This window comes from Thunnus albacares, chromosome 10 (assembly GCF_914725855.1).
Source record: "Thunnus albacares chromosome 10, fThuAlb1.1, whole genome shotgun sequence".
Classification (NCBI taxonomy): Eukaryota; Metazoa; Chordata; class Actinopteri; order Scombriformes; family Scombridae; genus Thunnus; species Thunnus albacares.
In genome coordinates this window covers 15,809,425-15,831,310 of record NC_058115.1, presented here as the reverse complement: position 1 = coordinate 15,831,310, position 21,886 = coordinate 15,809,425, and the positions used below count along the sequence as shown (strand labels likewise).

Sequence of the window (21,886 nt, the reverse complement as noted above, 5' to 3'; positions counted from 1 at the left end):
CATGGTTGAACCAAACTGCTGACCCCTGTTGTAAAATATATTTCACCTCAATTTCACCCACAGTAACCCTCATCACCACCCGCACACACACAGACTGTTATTACCCCTCACACCTCAGGGCGGCGCTGCCTGCGAGGCCTCTCAAACCTCGCTTGCGTCATCTGAGCCACCCACCTTGCTGATATTTTCTTCCCATGATGGCAAAGTCAGGACCGCCCTACTCGGCCTCTGATTGGCTACTACTCGATGCCTTCGTTGGTTGGGTTGGTTAGATTTAGGCACGAGGAGTGGGATTGGTTAGAATTAGGGTAAGAATATCAGGGTAAGCCAATCGGAGGCAGAGTAGGGCGGGTCATAACTTCGCCATCCTAGGAAAACAAAATCACCACCGGGTTGACAGTTGACCCTCCTCCGACCGTCCAACCGACGCAACTCGTGACTGGTTGTACATACAAACAACCTACCTGCTTGACTGGACCACCAGCAGTTGTTTCATGGGGCCAGACGACCCCCCAGAGGAATCTAAAATGGAAATAACTCGTCGGTTAAAGCTGCTGTGAAACAAAAAGACGAACCATGTGGAGAGTTCAAGGATTTATTGGAAGAGGTAAGAAAAATGTCAGTGACGCTGAAGAAACTCTCCCTGCCTCTTTATGTTATGTTGACTCTGCATGCAGATTAATTATTAGCAGATGTGGGTTTTTATAAAGACATAAAAGCCGTTTTGTGAGACCCCCGACAACAGCTGCTGCAATCAATTCATGTAAATAACATAAAATCTTTATTATCTCTCTGTCAACAACCGAGGTTTATTTTGGTCGCAGCCAAAACCGGTTTCTGGACCTTTCCATGTTAGTAAAAACTCCTCGAGGCTGTGTGTAGCCTAATTATAACACTGTAGTACACACAAACACACATTACAGTGTCTAATATACGGATATGCATTTACAACCCACCACGATGTTACATTAAATAAGAAATATCAAAATCTTCTATCATCTATCTTATACCACTATCTGGATGGGTTACTACTTTTTAGTGCAGTAATTGTCAAAGTTGGGTACGCGGAGCCATGTTTATTTTTCGTTGGATGGCGAAGTCATGACCCGCCCGCCTCTGTCTCTGATTGGCTAGCACTCGTTGCCTTCGTTGGTTGGTTAGATTTATGGTAAGACTATGAGAGTAAGCCAATCAGAGGCAGAGTAGGGCGGGTCATGACTTCTTTATACTAGGAAAAAAAAAATATCGCGTCAATAAAGACTGTCACAGAGAATAGCAGCAAACCCTGACCTTCAAGAAGCTAGAGCAGCAAATGCTTCTGCATTTTTGTTTCACAAATTACTTAAATGATTAATCAGTTATCAAGATTGTTATTGTATTGAAACCTGGAAACCTGATGCAGAATGTATAGAATATCACATTAATTATGTTCTTACTACTACCTCTGAAAACCCATTCGCATTTTTTGTGCTTTAGAACATAACCGCAGTGAAACAATCAGAAAATAACTTTTATTTATCTGATTCACAGCTTTGTTATCACAGGCAACTTTGAATGCTGTGTATCTACAAACACCAACTGACAAATCCTGCATAGTATGTCTTTTACATGTTTAAAGAAGAAAGTTTCCAATAATAAATGAACATTTAATTAAAATTTACTCTGGTTTAAAATGAGCAGCTCTTTCATTTAAATTTCTCTTGTCATCAACAGCTGCTTTTAAACTCAACTAACTAAACTGATACCACTTTCTCAGGCAACTTCCCAGGACTTACTATTAGGAACTGCAGACTGTGTTTTGTGTGCTGCGCAGTTCTTAAGAGGCTTTACTTGTCACGTGCAATTCACTGTATTACTTTCTGCTGTTTTTGTCCTCCCAGTTCTGCATAGATACCATGCCAATACCCCCCTGCGACTGCCCCAGAACCACCATGTGGAGGACGAGGTCATCAACACCTCCACTGTCCTCTCCACCTCTCGACATCCCTCTGACAGCAGGTAGCTTCACACCTCCATCCTCTCATTAACACTGTCCAGACTCTGTCCAGGTCCGAGGGCTAAAGTCTAGATAGAAAGTAAGAAGAAAGAAACAGACAAGAAATGCCTTCATCATTTTGATCTCAACACTACTTTGCTCTCAGACCTCTGGCCATATTAGCAGCTGATGTAAAGCGAACATTTGAATTAAGGTCAAACCTCTTTCTTGTTCATTTAGCCCTTCTTTGAACCTGATTTCTCCTCGCAGCATGCTCGCTGACACTCTTTCAGCTGGTTGCATCATTCAGCAGCATCTGCTGTGTGTGTGAACGGGGTCAGTTGAGGAAACAGAAACCAAGCCATTTGTCTTACACAGAGTATTTATATGATGTCTTGATACAAAATTTAAAAAAAGAAAAAAGCAAACATATAATTGTTGGGCTTTGTTTTGTGTTGTTTTTCTCTCAGCTCTCAGAAAGAGGAAGATGGAGAGAGGAGGAAGAAACAGAGGACCTTTCAGTACGGCTACACTGAGCTCCCACGTTACACAGCGCTGGATGCTGTGGGATGGGTATGTCTTGTTCACAAATTCTCAAATCAGGAGACGTACCATTTTACCATTATTATGACTTTGCAGACTCAGTAGACACAGTCAGCCTGTGTATGAGGACTTGACTGTTTGGACGTCATCCGTTCATCGCAGTTTGTGATGAGAGATTTATTGTATATGTGATAATCCCAACAGAAGGATGTCAGGATCCTCATCAATGAGAGTTTAAACAGTCTGGTCTGATTATATAAATAATACATGCTGTCCAGTCCTCCTTTATTTGACAACTTTCAGATTTCTCTAAACAGATTTAGAGTAATTAGTAGTGATCACAAACAACTGAAACCCTCATGACACAAAGAAAATATTCAATATTCACATGAATCACATAGTTAACTTGAAGAATTTTATGTTACCAAAAAAAGAAAGTAAAAGTAGATGCAGCCATGAAGCAAGTCTTGGCAGATGTGGCCTGGAGCCAAAATATGAGCTCACATTTATAACAGGATATTGTTCATTGTCGCTTCTTCACACTTTTCAATCTGCAACCAGCTGATTCATTCCTTCAGCGCCACTCAGTGGTGTCACCTGATAACTGCTTTTTGCAAAAAGTTTGACCTCATGGCTAAAATGTACAGGGTTTTTTTTTTTTCATTTAGTAAAGCAAGCAGTCTGCTGGTCCAATCCAATCTTCTATGTTTCTCCTTGTAACCCTCCACCTGCTGACTGTTGGCTCTTTATGGCACATGGTTGCTGCTGTACAGCATGTTGGCACTAAGAGTAACATGTTTCCATATCAGTGGTGACAGTGACGCTGTTGATAATCCACAGGGTGCAGCAGCGGCTCTGTTCATGCAGATCTGCAGGAGGATCCACTCCCAGTTCTCTTCAGGCACTGAGCCCAGTCCGACCCCTGGATCCCTAACAGCACCCTCCACTTTGCAGAAGTGTGGCTACCGCATCCTGCTGGAGATCTGTGAGTCCTTATTACATGTTTGTAACAATACAACAGACCAACTGGCGGTTCATTTTAACTGATTATTATTAATCTCAGCTACTAAATCCTTCTAATCTCTCATTTTGGTGTTTCTTTTTGGGTTCTCCAGTATCTAGGCGAGATGTTCTGCCCAGAGGAAGGAGTGTATTGTGTCTGCAGGGGGTGCCCAAAAACCAGAATCAAGATCAGTCCTCGTCTCAGAGCAGCAGCAGCAGCAGCAGCAGCAGCAGCATTAGCAGCAGCAGTAGCAGCAGTAGTGGAGGTGATGCCAGTCCTCAAAGCAGCAGTCAGCAGGAACATCAGACTGCTGACTTTGTCATCTCAGACCACCAGAGGGAACTCCTGATCCAGGATTCATCTATACCTGGTTTGTTCAGTCCTATGTGGTCATTACCCCTAAATTCCACCGGGCGCATGTGCGCCGCGTTCCGGCCACTCTAGTCAATGTATCCGATTCCACCGGGCACACCGCGGCGCGTTTCAGAAACATTCCAGAAGCGGCTGTCCGCTCCGCTGCGCTAAAGATAGATGCCTCGTCTATTTTCTACGGACGCCGCGTCAAGCAGCACAGAGCAGATTGAGCTGGGCAGGAAGTCAGACACAGAAACAGCATTGAGAATCCGGTCAATTTTAAAAATAAAACACCCAATTAAAACAGAGGAATAAAGAAACTATTTAACTACGTAGCCTACTTAACCATAGTAGAAGCACAAAAATCAAGGAAAATGACCAAATCAACGAAAGCTGAGCAAGTTAACAAAATTGGGCAGTTTAGTTGCCCTGCTACTGCAGTAATTACGGTAGCCTTAGGGGACTTTATTAGCTTTGACTAGGCTGCTGTAATTACTGTTGTAGGAGTGCAACTGACTTTAAACAGCGGAAGGCTTCCCCACAGTGAAGACACTCCACTTCTGACACGCTCCTGGTGGAATAGGGCGCTGTGCAGAGGACGGAGCAAAATTGTGTCGGAGCCGGAACACGGCGCACACGCGCCAGGTGGAATCCCGGGGTTAGAGGTTAAAGATCACATTAAGACTATATTATTTTGAAAATATGTTCACTTTTTTGACATTTTCATGCTTTTTCCTGTCCTGACCCACAGAGGAATCATTGCTCTCAGCATCCTGTCCTCTGCAGAATGACGCCAACAAAGACAACACAGAGACCAAAGATGCTAATGACCAGGTGACAGTGTGCCTCCTCTATTTGGTTTGGAGGTTATTAAAGCTGTTTTTGTCTTTTCATCAGATCTTGATTGTTATTTTTGCTCTCCTTTGTGTTTCCAGGACATGTTGTCAGATGAGGAGAGGCTGGCTGGAGCAGCACTGAACCTCAGACATGTGGGAGACACCAGTGTTCCTGTTGTCTTAAACATTATCGGTAATTATTTAATCCAAAACAACTCGACACAGTCACACACCACATCATTTTCAAAGTCATTCCCAACCAAGACGATCCTTTTTTTTAACAAACCAAATGTCATGTGTTCTCACTTGTTACTTTGCAGGTTTTTGCAGTATGTTTCTTCTGTGTATAGCTAAAAGCTTCATCTCTCTGTTTTACGGCAGGTCTAGAAAGTGCCAAGAGGGAGAAATACGAGGAAGCTTTCACCTGTTTTCTGGCTGCAGCTCAGCAGGGTTACTGTAAGGCCCAATTTAACACAGGCGTGTGCTACGAGAAGGGCAGAGGAGTCAGCAAGGACAAGGAGAAGGTGAGACCAGCCACAGCGCACACACAACCTCATCATTCTCACACTTCATGTATATTAAAAGATAATCATTGTGAATTTATTTGCTGGTCATTTCCACTTGACTTCAGTAAATTTAAATTTTTTCTTGTAACCTCCCCTGTATTTTCTCTTTAAGGCTCTGTATTACTACAATCAGGCAGCAGCAGGGGGTCACAGACAGGCTCAGTATCGCTATGCAAAGCTGCTCCTGACCAGCAGGGACCACCAGAGTGTAGAAGAGCTGAACACGGCTATCAACCTGCTGGAACAGGCTTCTGCAGCTGGGCTCACTAAGGTAGAAATCATAACAACATCTTTTAATGTCTCCCAAATTCTGTCATAGCATGTGTTTGCAATTTTAGAGCAAATACATAAATGCACACTGTATCTATATATCTTTTTCCAGCAGTGTGTTTATCACAATACAATTGTCATGTTATCAGATATTATGCTGTACTTCAGCTTATTCATTTAAGTGAATATTTTGAAATATATGGCTATGTTTTGTATATCTCGTTAAAAAGATTTAGTAAAAGATTTACTTAAAAGTGAAAATACAATGTGAAGATTTCTTTTCCATTTAGTTTTACAGAATAAAACCTGGCTGAAGTATCTCACTTTACTCTGTTTGCTTGAAGAAGTTAATGGACAAAAGGCGGTTCCTAATGTAACCACAAAGAATGTTAACTATTCATTTTAAGTTTTCATTTGGAGAGAAAAAGTAAGAAGCCTTTCCCTGTCACGTCTCAACAGGAGTGAAACTGTCCCTACACTCAGAATAAAAAGGGGTTATTGTCTGTCAGCAGCATTTTGATGCAACATGGCTGAACACAGCTTTCTTGCATTCACTGCGGCAAGTTACGAGAGCCTCTTTCACACATGCAGTCTATCCCTGAAATGTTCAGGAACATTTCCTGCATGGGGTCGTGTGAATGGGGGCAGGGATAAATATTCAGGGAAATCTGTACTGCAGATTTCCCGTTTTAAGACCTAGTAACATTCCAGGGAAAATGCCAATACCGCTGTGTTGTTAATGAAAACAGTCGAGGGTTACCGTCCGTATGACGAAAGATACTTTCACTTGGAACGAGCAAACCAATCGCAAGACTCTGCTGATGATGTATTTGAATCAGTGACTTGTTTACGGTTGCCTTGCCAATGCTTTGGTGGGTGATTTCTGAACGAACAAGCAATACAAGTTCTTTTGTTTGCAAACAAGCTCCTTTTTGCAAGAGCAGCTGGAAACTGGCCAGATTCAGAAATAAGGGAGTTCCTCTCAGTCCGCACAGAGCAGGTTGGCATCCGTGTCCCTTGCCCCGTCTATTCCAGCATCACCATGGCATGTGTGAAAAGGCGCATATAGCTGCATGTGTGAATAGTGAAATCAAATCACTAGTGGTGCCTGAAGGGTTATCCCAGTAAGTTACCAGGAACTATGTGAAAGAGATATTCAAGGTTTTGCTTTGTGCCATTTAGGATTGGATGGAAATGAAAAAAACCCAAGAGCTTTAATAAAACTGTATTTAAAAAGTTGCAGAATGACAACATGATTTGAATATGTAAAAAGGATTAGTGATAGTTGAATTACATTGAAACTATGCTTTAATAAATAATAATAAATAATACACTGATGTTGCTTTGCTGAACCAAAACAACTCTCCATTTCTCTCCTTCAGGCTCAGGTCTGTCTGGCCTCTGTCTACTCTCAGGAGCCGGTGAGAGACGGGCGCAAGTCAGTCCGGTACCTGCAGATGGCAGCAGAGAGCAGAGTGAGTGCCTTTCTAGATGCTTCTGGAGTTTTATTAATGGCTTTATCTCTGAGATTTCACCTTCCCTGCCAGTGCACCATCTCAAAAAGGCTGCTTTAAGAAACTCTCTGCTGTTTGATATTCACTTGCTTGCTTTTAAGTTTCTCCTTGTGGTTGCATCTGTGCTGAAGTAACACTGTAAGTTAGTCTGGTCCTTACCAATCATTTTACAGATACAGTCTTACTGAGTGTCCCAGTGTTCAGTCACATATTGTGAATGCTACAGCAGTGACACGTTGTCCGCTATCCATCCTATGTCATCCTTGTATTGTGTGTATAATGAGGATCCTGCTGTCAAGATTCATGAGATTCAAGAGCTTTTATTGTCACATGCAAAACAACACAGCAGGTGGCAACAGTGAAGGCAGTGAAATGTGGCTTCCTCAATTTGGCTTCAAAAAATTTTGGCTCCAGTTCCAATTAGAGTACTAAGTAAATATTTACAATTGTAAAAAAGGAGAAAGAGAAGAGAAAGATAGAGAGGAGTGAGTTGAGAAATAAAGATATATACATATATACATGTATAATGTGACAAGGTCGCCTGTATGTAGATTTAGAAAATTGTTTAGGAAGATTTAAATTGTCTAAATTATGTGTATATTTTCCTCTTGTGTTTAGGACGACACCGCTCTGCTGTTCTTGGGTCAATGTTACGAGAGCGGCTTCGGGGTTCAGCAGAATCTGAGGACGGCGATTGAATTCTACAAACGAGCCGCTAAAGCAGGCAACAAGCAGGCTAAGATCTTACTGATGCCTCCTAACGAGACAGACAGGAAGGGTAAGCACACACACACGATCTGTCAGAATGACAGGCATCCGTATTAGTCATTGTTTTGTTCGTTTGTTAGCGATGACACTGCATTGTGATTCGCTTTTAATGAGCCTAGATAGAAGTCATGATATCTGTGAGAATGAGTAGCTGATTTCTCTTCTGTGTCCTCGTCCTTCTCCAGCTGAAGACGCTGTGTTGCGCTCCATCCGTTCAGCTCCGTGTTTCTCTGTGTCCGACCTTCGCCTCCAGCAGCCCCTCTCTTCAATGGCCGGTCGTGTCCCTTCCTCCGCCAGTCACCCCATCACCCTTTCCCTCCTGCATCACTCCCAGAGCACCGGGAGCCTGCGTGTCCCTCCGTCCTCCTCACCTCTTCACCTCCATCCCCACAGCACAGAGGGAGGAAACTGCCGGTGGACCGTGGGGGTCGGATAGTTAATCCGAGGCAGTGCAGGCCAAACTGAGGAATGTATTTCACAGTGTGAATGTATCGTCACCAGCGGAGAAAGGTCAAAGTGTGTAAGGAGTGTTCATATTGTGATGTCTGGATTAGACCGAATAGATTTTATACTTCATGTGAATGTTTTATTATATAAGTATTAATTTGAGGTTTTTTATAAGTCTGAAAGAGCTGTTGAGCACCAAGTCGTGAAAGATATAAAAGTTTTTCTTGTATTTGTTTATATACAGTGTAGTGTTTTCTCTTATAAGCTCCCTTATAACTTTTCCTGTGGATAAGAAAATGTGATCTAGGTGCCTTTTGGTGGGTCTCAGATAGTGACTTGTTGCTCTCCACTTATGTGGAAATGTGGGATATATCATGTAAAAAAAAAAGTTTTGTCTCCTGCAAACTGTATTGCTTGATACGCACACCTGAAACTGACAAAGTGCTTTACATATGTGTCATATTTTAAAGATAACCTTCAGTAATACAGAGTCTGAATGGACGTAGTATTGATTTATGTTTCAAAATGAATAATGTCAGAAGCAAAAAAAAGGGAAGTTAATAAATGTTTTGGAACCAGTTATCTGTCAAAATGCCAAAGTGAATTATGATGCACTGTGAGGAGGATTTTCTATTGTTTGCACTGTACGCACATGCTTAGTAAAATAAAAAAGAATACTAAAAAGGTGTTTTTTGGCTGTCTGGTTGCTTTGTGATTAACATTAAAATTAATTTTATGTGCAACAAATGTATTTCAAGGAGCAGAGAGTGCTATAATGTAGCTACATGGGTTTGTCTGTAATTATCATAACTTAGTGGTATGATTTTAATGAAGCACAAGAGTGGACTTACCATCCTCTATGTGGAAATAACTTTTCAGATGGTAACATTAGTTTTAGGACCACTTGGAGTCAGTCATCACACAATATTTAGGCTAATTAAATACAACCGAGGCTGCCTGTGTATTTCAGAGATGATCAGGCCGGTGTAGGACTGGAAACCATTCACATTTCTTCAGACTACTGGATGACGTAAGACTCCGATGATGTGTGATTTCATTACCTGAGATGCAAAATAACACCGGTAGATTTATTATGGTTGCGTCTCCTCCGTGCACCGAGCGTCTTTGCGTCCGCGGTTCTGATTGGCTGGCTGGGTTGAGCGCTCCACAGCGCCGCGCCGCTCCGGGATCCTCTGGCGCAGAGAGAAAGCGCAGCTTGGCCGCCAGCGAGCACCGTGCCGGGGCTGGGAGGGCAGATGATGTGATGTGATCCAATACGGGTGGCCGGCTGCAGCTACGGGCGGACTGGCACTTAAAAAGCGGCTGTCACCTCGGCCCTGCCTCACTACCGTGTCGTCGTGGGAGCGGAGGCGCTGAAGCCCGGAGGCTGACCGAAGTGGTGAGTGGATGTAAATAGATGCTCTCGATGGGATGCGCTCCCCTCCCAGTGCGGCGGTGGTGATGGGGCTGTAAAGAGACATACACACACACACACACACACAGAGCAAGAGAGAGAGGGGTAGCTGCTGGATGCTGAGGATTTACTGCGTCTGTTCACATATCGACAGCTTTGCTTCCGCAATATCGGCAACTCCACCTATGAATCCTCGGCGAGAAGGTAGATCTGAAGATGATTAAAGCTGCTTTTTGATGTAGGCCAGCAGCGAGGGAGTTTATGAGGAAGAAGGCAGCAAGAAACGAGGGGCTAAGATACTCCACCCATGACATCATTGACTTTTTCAAGTTCATTTTCTCCACAGCTTGTGCTTTCATCTGTTGCATTTCATTTATGGAGCAGTGGGTGCAGTTTAGAGTTGAGGGAATGGGCCTGCCATTACACGGAATACCCTTTAAGTTGCTTATGGGTAGTTTTCCTCTTGACAAGCCAAGATATCTGTCAATATCTAGAAATTACATGATGATGAATCCTTAAAGCATTTTACTGATGTGATAAGAATATGGTCTTTCATTTCAGTTGACCTTCAGATAGTGTGAAACAGTCTTCTCTGTCATACTGTATACAAGGTGAGCAGACAGTATAAACACACTAGAGCAGATAAGGACCCTGTTTTGGCACCTTGCTCCTAAAATAGAGAGGGAACATTGTACAACTAATTTTGACTCGTCCTTGGTAGTCATATGGGGAGCACATGATCACTGGTTGTTTTCTTTCTTCTCCTGCTGTGATCTTAGATTTTATATCATCACAAGAGGCAACACAGTGCTCTTGTGATGCAGTGTTGAGGCCGTAATAAGCACACAGAAGCAAGAGCAGCAAAAAGATGAGTTTAATGAGATATAATTGTTTTTACGAGAATACGTGTTGCTGCATCCCGTGACCAGCTGCTGAAATCTTGTGCATCTCGTGAATGACCTCTGCTGTCGGAGGGGGAACAACAGATTTATTGAGGACAACAGTTTGACTTCCTCTGTGTGTTGACTGGTGCCCACTGTCCTGCAAACTGCTGTGTCATTCTCCTCGCTTTCTCCCTCTAATAACCATCCTTCTCCTCACCGCTCCACTCTCTCCTCTCTTCGCCCCACTTTGTTTAACTACTGGAGAGACCTGCATTTGTGAGGGGATGGGGGGGGGGGGGGAGTCTCTGTCTAGGTGATCCAGTTTGTCTGCACCTCTGACTTGAAAAAGCAAATAAGTGAGGACAATCAGGAGTTGAAATGCTGTTTTCTTATCACTCCTTGTCAGTTTTTTGTGGTTTGTGTGAGGATGTGTAATCCATCCTCTGAGTCATGCAACACATTTGCTGTGATTTTCAGCTTCTGTGGCTCAAAGCGCAATTTGTAGCTGTCTCGTGAAAAGCTTGTGTCTCCAAAGTGTCAGCCTTTTAGCTTGGGATCTATATTTCTGATTTGTTTGACAAGCCCAGGAGTTCAAAACATTCACTTCAGCCTAGAGGACAGTGTAATCCATCAATTAAAAGGAAAACATAATTAGGATGAGTCGGTGCAGGTAGGTTGTACCTGTTGATACCGTGTTTGTATCTGAGACTCAGGCCTGGAGCGTGAGCGCAGATTCAGCACAAACAGGTTGTTGTGGTTGTCTAGCTCGGTGACAGAGGGACAACACGACAATCACCCAGGGAGAGGAGAGCAGATAGGGGTCCCACATGAACAAAGTGCACTGCCCAGGGATTCTGCTCTCTCCAAAATCCTGTCTCTGTCTTTTCCCAAGAACTTGTCGTGCTTTAAAATCTGCTGTGTTTGTGTTTTCCATGTTTCGCAAAAAAGGTGCTGATGATAACTGCAGCATTATTTGATGTGTGTGTGTGTATGTGTGTGTGAATGAACAGGTGAAATGATGTTTATACATTACGGTTGCGTGCCTGGGCATGTTTTCCTACCTGTAGCTGTATTCAGTTGTTTACCAGATTTCCACAGGTTATCATTCAATAACAGAAGTGACAATGATGTAACCCATACATGTGCTCTGTCTTAAGATCATAATGATTCTCTGTCTTTGTTGCTATCCATCTGTTTTTCTGTGTGTGTGTGTGTGTGTGTGTGTGTGTGTTCAGCGTCACAGAGACGATCCACCCAGAGATAAAAGAAACACGGCTAGCTAGTTAGCAGGAGCTGGCTGCCACTTCTCCTCCCCACAGACTGGCTCACTGCTCAACCCCGTCTTTGAATGTCAGTCCTGGATGAATAAATCGAGAGTCTGACTCACTCCCGATATCATGCAAATGCCTTTGATGCAGTGCTTTTTAACACTTCAGCAGTGACACCTTTTATGTAAACTGGGTGTGAGGCTGGAAAAAGAACGAGCACCTGCACATTGTGTTTAGATAAAAGCCTCTGAATGGCTGAACTGCAGCAAACGATTGACACCGTACTGAATGTCTCAAGTTGATGATGTCATCTGTCTGTGATGATGTCAGAATGAGATGATGGATGTTTTCTCCAGCACAGATACAAGAGAACAATAAGAGAGTGTGAATGTTATGTTATGTTATGTTATGTTATGTTATGTTATGTTATGTTATGTTATGTTATGTTATATATTGTTATGTTATATATTGTTTCAAAGATCTAATGAAAAATGAGTATTGTTGGACATAATTGTAGCATTAGGACTCTGCTGTAATGCCTTTTTTAAACATTTTTCAGAAAGCACAAATACAGTAACTTTTGTAGTTTTTACAGACATTGTTATCCAGAACAATGTCACACAAAAAATCTGTTTCATGTGAGATATTTACTGGGTAATTAATTTCATCTAAATGCATTCAAATCTACATTTCATGTCAGTGAAGCTCAGTGAATCAAAATTTAGTGGATTGAACGCATTAAAGTAGAGTTTAAAGTGATAAATCAGCAGGCTGATATTGACTGATATGCTCATCACTATCACTATCTGCTTAGCCAATAGTGAACATATACAGTATTGGCTGTAATTGCAACACATAAATGCCAAAAAAAATATGTTTGAGGTATTTTAGAAACTATTTGGTAACATTTTGTGATTTATGTAAAAAGAAATAAATAAATAAGGTGGATATATTATCAGATACAGACTCCTAAATATCAACATCAGTGTCAAAAATCCAGTGTTGTTTGGGCTACAGTTGGGTTATACAGAGTAACGTGACTTCTGACAGTGTGTCTCTTCTTCCTTCAGCTTTATCTCTGCAGTGATTTTTCCAGTCAGCCATGATGTCGGTACAAACTCCTCCCCTCTCCCGCTCTGGCTCCTCCCCCTCTAATGTGGGTCTGGCAAACCGTGGCGGTTCCTCCTCCGCCCCTCCCACCTCCCTCAGCCTGCGTTCCTCGTACAACCAACTGCTTGGGCGTGATGTCATCAAAGAGTCCATTGGCATGGAAACTGGAAGTTCGGCTACCTTGCCAAAGAGCCGCCAGAGATACGCAATGACGAGCGTGCGGAGCGTCATGGGGATAAGTGATAACCTGTCTTCTAAAAACCAACCTGTGACCAGAGGGAGAGGCCTCCCCACTAAGTCCTCTTCCAGTTCAGCCCTCTACTCTTCCTCTTCCTCCTCCTCACTGTTTAATACAACCAACCCCAAACTGGCCAAGAATGGGGCCAACATGCAGAGACGAGCTGAGAGTCAGCAGCTGGAGCTGAGCAGGGCAAACACAGAGGGCAAAATTCACAACAATCTCATCAATAACCCCAGTTCTGACTGGCTGGAATCGGAGAAAGACAACTCGCAGCTGCCCCCGTTTCGTAGACGGACCAAGAGCTTCTTGGAGTACCATGAGAAGGGCTGGGATCTGGACTCGAGCTGGGGAAACAAGGAGGATAAGGGGGAAAAGAAGCAGCAGCCCTCCCCAGAGAAAGAGCAGGCCACCCCTGCCAAAGAGAGGGAGAGCCAGAAGGAAGAGAAGCCCAACAGCAAACAGACCTGCCAGGAGGAGAAGGAAGAGGTGGAGCCAGTGGTCGAAGAAGAGGAAGAGGAAGATGAGCCCACACCAACTCCAAGACAGCCCCTGCTACCAGTGGTGGTTGAAGCCCCGCTTTCTCCCACCTCCTCCTCCTCCACCAACAGCCCAGAGTGGGTCCCAGACAACCAGAACCACGTCCAGAACCAGGCTCCAGCCCAGGTCAGAGAGGAGCTCTGTGTCCAGGTTCAGGGTAGTCCGCGAAGTCCTGCAAAGCCCCCTCGGAGCTCCCAGCCCAGGGTGATCAAGGTGGAGCTTCACCCCAACAATGAGAACCAATTCCTGCAACAGTACCCACCTTCTTCTCCTAAACAGGCCAGGTCTAGCGAGAGGAACACCCCTACAAGAAACCGGGCACCCCCTACCCTGCCAGATCCTGAACCAGAGACTGTGCTCCCAAAGGTGGGCTTAAGAATGGATCTGACTCCGGATACTCCATCAGAGGATGAAGACTCCAGCTGGACCACCCTGTCCCAGGAGTCACCCTCGCCTCAGACTCCACAGGAGACAGGTTCGATATGTGTGTGTTTTCGTCTGATCTGTCTTTTCAGCATTAGCATATCTGTGTCAGCCTTTAATCATTCCTCTATTACACCCTCCTTTCATTCCCTCTCCTCCTCTCTCCCCCTCGTCTTCCTCCTACAGACATTCTGATCTGGAAATTTACCAAAAGCCTCTCCTTAAGCAAGAAAGTCATTCCAGCAATACTGCTGGAACCTTTAAGGCCCATGTGAGCCACCTTATGGCGCAGGAGTGATTAGGACGGACAGAAGGATAGGATACTGCAGACAGCAGGGTGTGAAAAAGGAAGGAAAAGAGGAAAGAGAGAAAAAAGCAGAGCTGGATTTAGTAAGTGATGATTGCCAGCGATGAATGACAGAGTGGAAGAGAGAGAATATGACCACCAGGAGAGAAATATGAGAAGTCAGACAGAGAGGAAGGAAACCAGGAGTGAGAGGAAGGAGAAGAGGCTATTACCCATCGGGTCCTACTACAGGGGATGGAGTTGCTATGACAACAGAAACTAAGTAGGGACAGTCTGACCATCTCTGAAATTTACCCTGTCCACCCTTGTCTGTGTGTTTGTATGTGTGTGTGTGGGCCTGCCTGTGTAAAAGCATATGTATGTATTTGTGTGATACACTTACGTGCAATCTGTGTTTGTGTATCGCTGTCGTTCATCAGCAGATGTATGGGGTGAAGGGGACCTGCCCCCAGGCTGGCGGGAGATCTCAGACTCATCAGAGGTCTATTTCTGGCACGTGCCCACTGGCACCACGCAGTACCACCGACCTGTTGCCTCTGGCAACCAACACACCTCTCCTGACAAAAGGCCAGATACTGAGCATGACCCACAACAGGAAACGCAGGACTCCCTCAAGCCACCCAACGAGGTGAGAGGACCTGATGGTCGAACATATTCATAATTAACTTTAGGTGTACAAAGATGCACTTAACTTCAACCACTGTGGGTTTTTTAAGTACCAGTATTAGATACTCTACCTTTGAGGAAATAAATTCAAGATAATACTAATACTATTAGTTAAAAGGCTACACAGTCAGCAAACACACTAATTACAAATGAGTTATAGACACTTCTTTTTTTTAGAGACAGAAATCTATAATTTTTTCAAGGATAAATGTTTAATGTTATGTGGTTAAAGTATATTTAAAAAAATGCAAGTGTGCATTAAATTTCTTCAGATATCCTTGACACATTAACAGCACTTATGATGGTGAATGAATTATTGATAAATAACGTAATTGCTGTAAATAAACATTTAGGCATTTAGTATTTCTCCTTGATTTGGAAAAAATGTCAAAGGCTGATGACATAGAAGTTGACATAACGTAATCTTTTCTCTGACGGATATATTATCACAGTGGAATTATGACAAAGAAGATGATTTTGAGAGTTGGATGGTGGTGGTCTGTCTGACATTTTTGGACCTGTTTTATAGTAAACAAATTCCACCATTAAAACATTTTAAAAAGTCAAATGTTGCATGCTGACTTGACTTCAGCCTCCATTTTATCAAAGGTTGATGCCAAAACTGGCAAATATAAGATCTTAGTGCAGTATATTGGAAAGCTGTTGGTGATCAATGATGAACCCACCACGCTCTGTCTGTCTCTGTGTTTCTCTCACACCGCACCTCTCTCTGTCTCTCCATCTTTATCCCTCACTCTCTCTCCCACAGCGCCCCAGCAGTCTGGTATCTGACAGCTCTGTGGAGCCAGTCCCCTCTTCCTCTGGCTCCTCCCAATCCTCCTCCTCCTCCACCCCCTCGAATGATGTCACCTCTTCTGGACCGAATCTCAACGCCACCGCCAGCACAGTCAATGTAAGACACAGACTCACATTTATTTGGCTGTTGAAATGGTCACTAATAATACATATATATATATATATATACATATATTGATTGATTAAGGTCAGTCTGAATGTTTGCTTTTACACTTAATGGACAACACTGGTCTTGTTTTATTAATTTATTGTTGTTATTACTCCACTATCATCTGTATACTATTAAAAACATTAAAAACACATATTGTTGTATTGGGTGACGTATTCCTTCAATACAATGAATGTGGACTTTTGCATCACAGTAGCTACCAAATCTCTCATTCCTAATCTAGCTTTTGTGTCTAAATTACACATCACAGTCACTTTATTAGCTTTGGTTCATCTTCAGTCCATCTTGCATAGCAGTTTTCCATAAAAGCTTGATGGTGATATCAGCATATCTCTGCTTTCCCTGCTGCACTTATTAAATTGAAATGAGCTAACAGTTATCGCTGTCCAGGCTTGTCTGAAGTACATATTCAACAGAGATGAATATCTCTCATATTAGGTTTAAAAAAGTGTTATCCTTTATAGTTATTACAAAGCAAATGAGATAAAAAAAAATTTTTTGGGCAAAAACAGTATTAGAATCTGCCAGGTAGTTATTAATCTCCTTTATCCCTTCACCAGTCACCGTCTACCACCAATGTTAGTCTCACTCTTTCTGAACATCTGTCTGTCTGTGTGTCTTGTTCTAGGAGCTGAAGGACTATCCAGTCTATCCAGACCCCAGTTTGAAGGCATTTGAAGGGGCTACCCTCCGCTATGCATCACTCAAACTCAAGTAATACACACAGATATGCTGGAGACACTGTGCAGTAGAGATAGATAGAGATAGACAGATGTGTGATTGCCACTAGATTTTTGTTGCAAGATCTCAGCCTTGATATAATATAGAGAGGTGTGTTAGGTGTTTACGTTGTGTTAGTCTGTTGAGATGTGACTTTATTGTGACTGCTTGTTATGTCTGATATTTCGCTGCAGCCCTCCAGCCCAACTGGAGACAGTGGACCTCAGCAACTCCTTCTCCGATCCGGAGGCAATGGTAAGACAGCAACAGTAACATACTGATAATATGTGTCTGAAATGGACAGACATTGTATTTGTTGACCAGTGGGCCTGATGTTGTATATATTCTACGTATGAATATGATAAAGTTTCAAATTATATCACTTTAATAAGGTTCAAGCCAGTGTGCTGAGTAATTAAATGCATTTGTTTAGTATTCCAGTCAGACCCTGCATGCATTCAGACACTAATCAGATATTTTTCACCTGCACACCTGCACAGTACACTGTCTATATATGACTGTTTGGCAACAATCAAACATTTGATAAACACATCTTCCTTTATGATAAAGTCAGTCTGACCCTGTATTGTAGATTTAACAGTAGGTTGATTAGACTTTGGTTAGCAATTAGCACATTATTTATTTCTTGATAAATGGAAGACACCAGGCTTTGTTTGCAATGACGTAATGAACCTGCTCACAGGCATCCTATCCTCTCTGTCTGTGTGTGCAGTAGTGCCACTCAGTGGTAACTTTGAGAACTGAGATGTAGTGTACAGTATGTGTGTACAGCCAGACTGGTTTTTGCTGTCCCCCTGTGGAAGAAAGGCATATAGAAAAGCTCAACCAGCAGACTTTTGGGATGATCACAATAAAAGTAGGAGCAGAGAGGAGCACCGTGGTAGCTGAATGGTAACAGGTCATGTCACATAACTGCAACATCTCTCTGGACCTTTGTTGCACATCTCTCTCCCCCTTGTTTCCTATCAGCCTCTTCACTGTCAGTTATCAATTAAAGGCAGAAATACCCCAAAACATATCTTTGAAAAGTAGGAGCAAAGAGATGACTGAGCTGAGGTATGGATGGGAAATGAGGTAAAGAGACAGGAGAGAAGAAGGAGCGATCTTTTTTTTTGACAGATATATCGTCTCAGTGGAATTACGACAGAGATGATTTAGGGAGTTAGATGGTCAGTCTGACATTTTTGTACTTCTTTTATAGTAAACAAATTCCACTATTGTTTCTTATATGACATATTTAATTAATCTAACATTAAAAAAGTCAAATGTTGCATGCTTATATTTGTGCATTTAGCAATAAGACGACTTAAAATGAAGGCAAAACCAAAAGTACCAAGCACATTTTCCCATCAGGATTTCTACTTTTCCAAAGAGAGCAAATTACACTTAAATCACATGGGACAGAAAATGAGACTTAAGAAGTGATTTAAAAATAAAATTCAAGTGAAAGAAAATCGTGAGATGTTCAGATATCTCGGAGGAACCCAGAACAGCAGAAGAGTGTGAATTCAGATGAGATTTCAGGATATGTGAAAGTTTGATAAGAAACCAAGAGAGAATAATATGGTCATTGGTGTGTGTGTGTGTGTGTGTGTGTGTGTGTGTGTGTGTGTGCGTGTGCGTGTGTGTGTGTGTGTGTGTGCGTGTGCACTCGAGTGCATGTTTGTTTGACACTGTTATAGAGCTTGAGAAATGTTTCCTGAGAATTTCCTCAACAGGGAAAAGCCCCTTGTTGTAGTAGAAGAAAGAAAGAATGAAAGATAAAGGAAGAGAGGAGAGGAAATGGTAATAGCTGCTGCCCCGAGGCAGTCTACACACAGAGACACAAAACACACACAAACGCAGTCTTACATATTTCATGCATTGTCTTCCCCAATCAAACCTCTGTCAGTGTGATGGCAGGCTTGTGATGGTACAGTATCTGTCACTGCACACTATACTGTAAGTAAAGATTTAAGAGGAACTCTGAGTTTAAAATAGAGTTGCTTTCAAGCAAATGGTTGATGTTTAAAGGACAATTCCGGTTTATCACAACTTGGATTTTATTTCTGTTTGGCCTTTGTTTCTATACTGTTTATTATGATAACATTGTTCCCTCCAAGTTAATTACTGAGATCCAAAGAAGAAGTCTGAATAAATATATCCCCAAACTTATTTGGAGAGGAATAAAGAAGGTGAATGGTTAATTATTACCCAAACTGTCTGTTGAAAACATGTATCACAGTTTTCAAACAACGTCCTGGTTCTGCATTGAACTACTGTACTACTACTGTAGTATTTGTGTACACACACACACACACACATGTTCCTGTGCAGTAAGGGATTATTAACATTTTGTGTGCACTATGTTTTTAAATAATCCAGTTAAACAGTTAGTTAAACCTTGCTCTAAAAACTCAGCAAATACATTGTTGAGTACAATGTTATCATACCCCCAAAAAATGATGACCAAAACAAAAGACACAAGTTTCAAAACTAAAACAGAATTATCCTGTAATGATAGAGGTAAGAGAGGGAATGGAGTCTAAGGGACATTGTGAACCCTTACAAGTGTAAAAATATAAATGTGTTTTTCTCAGTCATTTCCAGTGCGGTCTCTGGGCTGGGTGGAGATGGCAGAGCAGGACCTGTGTGAGGGGAGGAGCAGTGTGGCCGTCCACCACTGTATCAGACAGCTGTCCTACTGCAGGAGGGACATACGAGACTCAGCTGGTGTCTGGGGAGAGGTCAGTTTGTCAACAGACAGACAGACACATGCATATGTATACAGTTTGCATACTATAGTGCAGTGGTTCCAACACTTTTGGTTTGTGAGCGAAGCAATTTTAACTCACAACACCTCATCAGAGATTGGACATCAATGAGTTGCAAAAAGTTCAAACAAAGAGTGATTTAAGTATATTTTATTAATCTCTGTGTGTAGATGAAGTGTTTCTAATAGTTTGATAAAAAGAAAAGTGTAAGAAGAAAACTTCTGAGTGTTTGCCTAACATTTATATGATATATTAGAGCCTGCCCCATCCTTTGTTTTGTTTACAGTTTTTTTTGGCCTGAGGACTTAAAGCAATCAATTACATCTCATCTAAAACAATAAAAAACCAAAGATTAGAGAAAAGTCAGAAAAATAAATGTCATACATGGAGCAGAGAAATGTTTTTTTCTGCTATAGTGTATCTGTTTGTGGTCTCACAGGGTAAAGGGATGCTGCTGGTGCTTCAGGACCGCATGTTGACTCTGGTTGACCCAGATGATCGAAGCCTGCTCCACTCTCAGCCAATCAGCAGCATCCGTGTCTGGGGCGTCGGCCGAGACCATGACAGGTATTGAAACCAATTAATGAAACTTCTCTTCTTGGTTGTTGTTTTGCGAGCATGCTCAGCTATTTGATGCCACGGTTTTAGCGATGACTACATGTGAACTTGAACTGATGAGCTACAGACAAAGAAGAAGACACACATACATCATCTTTCAAACCTGCAGCATATCAAACACTGTAAAATGCATGTGAGGTACATTCTCGCTGTTAGAAGCTGATTCAGGAGTTTTAACTAATCATCTGAGAATGGGATCGGCCTCATTATTATTCAGCGCATATTTGCACAAACTGCATTCAAAACACCATAATTATGCTCATTGCTCCATGTTTCCCTTCCACACTGAGGACCTGTGGGGCCTTCAGTCATTTGGCAATGTCCCATGGTCTTAACCTTTCACTATTGAGCTGACAGTGTGCTGAGGCTTGCACAGCTGCTAATGGGGGGGACAAGCTAAGCCCTCATTGATATGGGCCCCTCTGGGTTTCCCATTAACCCATGAAGCAACCACTTCACACACTCAGAAAACCAATACACCGCTGCAAACATTAGTGTTGATGTAATATACATACATGCATAGATCTAATATGTATGAGACATGTATGCATATTTGCATGTGTACATATACCCACATGCGCTGCACATATACAGAACATCCTGACACCAGTATAAATCTTTTTTTCCAATACCAAATGCTAAACTACTAAGAGCTAAGAGACTTTGGGAGATTCGCATCTGAGACGTGTCACACAATGACCATAGAAATAAGAGGAGTGATGGAAGTTTGCAGTCCAAGAAGCTGTGTCGTCCTGACATGTGTAATCATCTGTTAAGGGATTGGGTGAAAATGGAGTTTAAAATAGCATCTGTGTAAGAGGTTTGATCTCACTTCACTCGCCCATGTTCCCCATGTCTCCTTACCTTGTTTTTTTTTTTTCTTATTTCTGTCTTGCTGTCTCTGTGTGTTCCCACCTATCTCTTATTTCTGTCTTTCTTTTGTGCCTTTTAAGTGTTCCCATAGTCTCTCTCACACACAGCATCCCTCACACTCTTCCTCTCCCTCTTCTGCCTTTCTCCTTTTTTTTTTTTCCTTTCCTCGCCAGCACCACTACCACAACATTAGCTGTGTGTGTGTGTGTGTGAGACAGATAAAGAGAGAAAGAAAGAAAGAGAGTCCCTCCACCCTCTTCCGTCTCAGTGGATTGAGAAACTTTCAGTGGCTGTCTCTCTCGGCGGTAATGGATAAAGCATGTACTCGGCTCAGGCTGGCTCTCCCTCTTATCCTTTTTCTCTCACTCCATCTCGCTCTCTTTCTCTCTCTCTCTCTATCTCTCTCTCGTACAGCATTACAGCTTCCACTCTGTTCATCCTCTCCTCCCACCAGCACTTTAAAATCTGCAGTCTACAGTTTGGTTTCAGGCTCATGACTTTGATGTAATATAATTCTGGCCAAGCTGGGGTGCGTGTGAAGATATTCGATGATCTGCAACCACAATGCACTTTCCATGTATGCAGCAAATTGTTTTCCAGTATCCTGCATCTGACTGGGGATGGACTGTGTGTATATCTGACACGAGTTTATTATGGTTGGAGGTGCACAGTCCTGCCACTAGAGTGCACTGTAATCAAAGCCTGAGAGAAGCCTACAGAGAAGCTGATGCAGCCAGCTGAGTATGCAAGAGGATGTGGACATTTCTGTTCATGTGTACCTTTGTTATGA

At 42.6% G+C, this 21,886-nt stretch overlaps 2 protein-coding genes across 3 annotated transcripts in view; both read left to right on the top strand.

The window, feature by feature from the left end:
* Nucleotides 1-386: 386 nt before the first annotated feature.
* Nucleotides 387-8,964, top strand: dele1 (DAP3 binding cell death enhancer 1). Its single transcript, XM_044363062.1, has 12 exons — nucleotides 387-607; nucleotides 1,881-1,998; nucleotides 2,446-2,548; nucleotides 3,359-3,503; nucleotides 3,634-3,891; nucleotides 4,627-4,709; nucleotides 4,811-4,904; nucleotides 5,093-5,235; nucleotides 5,390-5,548; nucleotides 6,930-7,022; nucleotides 7,680-7,839; nucleotides 8,015-8,964. Exons 1-12 carry the CDS (start codon nucleotides 577-579, stop codon nucleotides 8,263-8,265), a joined length of 1,638 nt encoding a protein of 545 aa, XP_044218997.1. The 5' UTR covers nucleotides 387-576; the 3' UTR covers nucleotides 8,266-8,964.
* A 406-nt stretch (nucleotides 8,965-9,370) lies between these two features.
* Nucleotides 9,371-21,886, top strand: part of LOC122989989 (amyloid-beta A4 precursor protein-binding family B member 2) — a 39,693-nt gene continuing 27,177 nt past the window's right edge. For both annotated transcript variants that reach the window (XM_044363060.1, XM_044363059.1), the window contains exons 1-8: nucleotides 9,371-9,675; nucleotides 12,913-14,205; nucleotides 14,880-15,088; nucleotides 15,896-16,039; nucleotides 16,740-16,825; nucleotides 17,026-17,086; nucleotides 19,432-19,578; nucleotides 20,045-20,172. In XM_044363060.1, the coding sequence (XP_044218995.1) occupies nucleotides 12,945-14,205; nucleotides 14,880-15,088; nucleotides 15,896-16,039; nucleotides 16,740-16,825; nucleotides 17,026-17,086; nucleotides 19,432-19,578; nucleotides 20,045-20,172 (2,036 nt within the window). In that variant the 5' untranslated portion in view covers nucleotides 9,371-9,675; nucleotides 12,913-12,944. The remainder of the gene's footprint in view (nucleotides 9,676-12,912; nucleotides 14,206-14,879; nucleotides 15,089-15,895; nucleotides 16,040-16,739; nucleotides 16,826-17,025; nucleotides 17,087-19,431; nucleotides 19,579-20,044; nucleotides 20,173-21,886) is intronic.